The sequence below is a fragment of the Hyla sarda genome, chromosome 10 (assembly GCF_029499605.1).
Source record: "Hyla sarda isolate aHylSar1 chromosome 10, aHylSar1.hap1, whole genome shotgun sequence".
Lineage (NCBI taxonomy): Eukaryota > Metazoa > Chordata > Amphibia > Anura > Hylidae > Hyla > Hyla sarda.
Genome location: NC_079198.1, coordinates 24115468 through 24119834, shown reverse-complemented (window position 1 = coordinate 24119834; position 4367 = coordinate 24115468). Strand labels below are relative to the sequence as shown.

The following is a 4367-nucleotide window of genomic DNA, read 5'->3' as shown; positions in this document are numbered from 1 at the left end:
TTTTTTTTTTTCATAGATAGTAATTTGTATATTTTGTTGTTTTGTGTACCCTTTCAATTGTTTATCTATTATTTAGGAGATAATAATCTTTAAATAAAATAATAAAAAGTGTAAAGCCAACCATTTTAACCAAGATCAGTCATCCATGTCAGGGTTGGGCATGAGTTGGAGCCAGAATGTCTCTGTCCCTTCATTGGCTCACATTTCTGCCATCCCCCTTTCCCCATCAGGGCTGGCCACCCGGAACAGAATTATCATCAGCCGCTGCCCCCTAATAAAGGGCTGCCCTAGGCATGGGGCTTGATGACCTAGCTAAAGATACAGGGCTGGTTTAATGTTTAAAAGATTGTGTGACTTGGTCATTTACCAAAAGGCGGAGTATACCATAGTCGCTCTAAAGAAAGCTGCCTTGAGGTTTCCTGTGCCATATGCTTGTTGGACTTCAATCTCAAGATGCAGCAGGAGGATTGTCCATCTTTTATGGAGTAAGAAGATAACATTATTCCTGAGCTGCTGTGGAATGTCATTCTGCTCCTCAAGAATGGATTTCACTTTTAAGATCCATATCTGAGCTTGTATTTTTGTTCATGGTAAGTTCCTGAACTTGTCATGATGGATGTTGTAATGTTTAAAGAATTGTGGAGGCAAATCGACACATGAGATGAGTGAATAGTAAGAGAACCTGCATATGCATTGTTGTTCGGAATGTTGTTTAATGGGACATTATGCTTATTGTTCACGTATTGATGTAGCAGAGCTGAATTTGTAAAATGGTGCTGCTCTGTTAGACAGAGCCATGGACTGGCAACCCTAATGTGATTTTACGGTAAATGAAATGGCATGGCAAACTCAGCTCTACTATATCTGTGTGCGGCGTGCAACATATGTTTATACAACATATTCCAGAGATAATTGACATCATGGAAATGTCTATACAGGCTATCTATCTATCAGTTTATCTATCGATCATACACACTATCTACCCTTCTATTTTATATCAATCTACCTACTATCTATCTATCCATCTCAATCTTATATCTAATTATGTATTTATTTTTTATTTTATTTGTTTATTTAATCTCTATGTCCTATCTATCTATTTATCTATCTATCGTATATCTATCTATCGTATATCTATCTACCCAATATATTTATCTGTCTATTTATCTTAAATCTATATACCTACCTATTTCTAACTATCTATATTTCTATTTCATGTAAATCTACCTATTTATCTATCTATCTATCTATTTATCTATTTATGATCTAAGAATCCTTAGAATAACTATGAGCAATGTAGATATTGTATTACACTTATTCATTTAGTATGGACATGGTTTCCCTTTGGCACTAGTATATTTATGTCTATCTAATACCATTGCTCTATCACAAGCTGTTTGTTTGCAGCAGTTTTGTTAGCTAGCTATATCAAAACACCAAGGGGGAGATTTATCAAAACCTTTCCAAATGAAGAGTGGTGCAGTGGGGATATAGACAGTTTCACTCTTTTTTGCCTACCCGTAGAACTTTTTCTTTTTGACCATGCAGTGGTTACGTATTTATCATTTGCGACTTTTATCAAAAGTCGCTATTTTGTGTACAAAGGTACTTTTATAGGTGCAAGGCTACGCCACCTACCAGTAGGCATGAGAATCACTTCTATCTTCCACAATTCAACCTTTAACCTCTTTAACCCACTCCCCTTCCATGACAAGTGCTCAGGAGCTGAGCGCAGGTCATAGCTGGGCGGCTATCTGCCACCAGGACCCATCTCTAATGCCAGACATCACAGATCACAGTGATGCCCAGCTTTAGCCCCTTAGACACCACAATCAGATTTGATTGTAGCGTCTAAAATTCAAGTAAAAATGTCCCGGCAGCTCTGTTAAAGTAAGTAAACACACCTAACCTGCCAAATTCAGGACCTATGAAAGTGTCTACTTCCCTCCCTCACAAGCGTCTAGAAGAAGTGTATGTGGTAGATCCTTTCCCACCACAGCAGAGCTGCGCAAAATTCATCATCCTGCTGCACCTCCTTGATAAATAAGATGCACGCTAGTCAAACCCACCACCCAAATAGGAAAATAGCTCTACCGTAGACATTCTTTGATAAATCTGGGCCATTGTCTTTAGTAGATATTCAGCAATTAAACTGGTTGACCTCTTTGGGCAATCCCTTTTTCTTAGAAATATTCCCGATAAAGGTTTAATTACATTGTGGTGACCCATAGTTTTCTTCAGCAAGATATATGAGGATTCCAATATTAGGGCTATTTCTATGCATATATATCCTACACTTACAAACTTTTGTACACATTTGTATGAAATCTATGACTACATCTTTATCTATTTACTTAACATCTTTTTCTATTTCATTTGTAGCTGGAACCGCTGCAAAAATGAGCAAACTTTTTTTCTGGTTCACTATGGCAACTCTACTTATCCTTGTTGTCATGAGGTTCTCCTACATTTACCACTCCAAGCTGGACATAAACATGTTTATGACCGCGATTAGAGAACGGACTTTGAAGAACATAATGGAAGACAAACCTCCCAGAAAGGAGTTAGAGCCAGTAATAAGCAAACCCAAATCACTGACTGGTATGTGGACAGTCAATGCCATTGGACGTTTGGGCAACTTAATGGGCGAGTATGCAACACTATATGCCCTTGCTAAGATGAATGGTCACCAAGCTTACATTGTGCCAAATATGCACAACCAGCTGTCAAAGATCTTTAAGATTAGATTACCTGTGCTTCACCAAGATGTCATAAACCGCATTAAATGGAGACATTATGGACTACACGACTGGATGTCTGATGAGTACAGACACATTGAAGGGGAATATATCAGCCTTGGAGGTTACCCGTGTTCATTTACTTTCTACCACCATATAAGAGATGAGATTCTTCGAGAATTTACTTTCCATGATTTTATTAAAGAGGAGTCTAACGCTTATCTTGAGAAAATTCGAGGAGACAAGAAGAACGTCACCTTTGTCGGGGTTCACGTTCGGAGGGGAGACTACGTGCATGTGATGCCAAACACATGGAAAGGGGTGATTGCTGACAAAGGTTACTTGCAAAAAGCCACGGACTACTTCAGAAAGAAGTATGAGAACCCTCTTTTTGTGGTCACCAGTAATGGGATGGATTGGTGTAAAGAGAATATGGACAATTCATTGGGTGATGTCCACTTCGCTGGAGATGGACAGGAGGGCTCGCCTGCTCGGGATTTTGCATTGCTGGCACATTGTAACCACACCATCATGACCATAGGAACGTTTGGTATTTGGGTGGGTTACTTGGTAGGAGGAGAAACCGTCTACTTAACCAACTACACTTTACCTGACTCGCCCTTCCTTAGACTTTTTAAGTATGAAGCTGCTTTTCTTCCAGAATGGATTGGGATTCCGGCGGACCTCTCACCACTTCTTAATAAGAAAAATCCTTAATGAGTGCTCACCTAGTTGTCGGTAAGGCAGCTAGGACAATCTTTATTAGGACAAAAATTATGAGGTGCTTTAAAAGGTAAAAATACAGTTCGCAACAGAAAGTAAAATAATACCTTCAGGCACATTGATTTAAAACCCTGGTGCTGGAGCAAATTTTAATAACATTTAATACCAGTATGAGGCTATGTTTACATTTGTGTCTGAAGAAAATATTACCATTTTGCAGGTTATTGCTGTGAGTTATCGCACATTTTTTAAAATCATTATCTTTCATTTGAAAGCCATGTTTACACACTAGTTGTTTTTTTTGTTTTTGTTTTTTTTCTTAGTGAACACGACCACAAATAATTTTAACAACTGTAAGGAATTACAACTTATTGGGGAGATTTATCAAAACCTGTACAAAGGAAAAGTTGCCCAGTTGCCCATAGCAACCAATTTTTAACAATGCCTCTGTTTTTAAAGGAGAACTCCAGAATAGAAAAATGGTCCTCCATACTGCCGGCAGTAAAAAAAATAAAGAGGTGCATACCTTCCTTTGCTCCCCCGGAGCCTCCGGTAACCCACTCCGGTCTCTGCCGCGATCCTCTTCCTTGTTGCTGGTGGTCGGAGAGTCATACTGCACTCAGCCAATCACCGGCCGCAGCGAAGTCCCCACTCGGTCGGCGATAGGCTGAGTGGCAGTGTGACATTTTCAGCCCTGGTAGCAGGTTGGAGGACAATTTTTCTATTCTGGAGTTCTCCTTTAACTGTGCAGCTTTCATTTTTAACAATGACTCTGTAAAATGAAAGAAGCGATCTGATTGGTTGCTATGGGCAACTGGACAACTTTTTCTTTGCACAGATTTTGATAAATCGCTTGTTTTACACAGTGTAAACATAGCCTTAGTGTCAGGTATAAAAAAGAGAGGA

At 39.1% G+C, this 4367-nt stretch overlaps 1 protein-coding gene across 1 annotated transcript; it reads left to right on the top strand.

Annotated features, from left to right (window-relative positions):
- The first annotated feature begins 451 nt into the window (after nucleotides 1-451).
- On the top strand, nucleotides 452-3773 carry LOC130294195 (galactoside alpha-(1,2)-fucosyltransferase 2-like). Its single transcript, XM_056543729.1, has 2 exons — nucleotides 452-590; nucleotides 2383-3773. Exon 2 carries the CDS (start codon nucleotides 2400-2402, stop codon nucleotides 3453-3455), a length of 1056 nt encoding a protein of 351 aa, XP_056399704.1. The 5' UTR covers nucleotides 452-590; nucleotides 2383-2399; the 3' UTR covers nucleotides 3456-3773.
- The last annotated feature ends 594 nt before the right edge of the window (nucleotides 3774-4367 follow it).

Bases quoted from the DNA above. Each gene is read 5' to 3' on its own strand.
- LOC130294195 (XM_056543729.1), top strand. From the start codon at position 2,400: ATGAGCAAACTTTTTTTCTGGTTCACTATGGCAACTCTACTTATCCTT.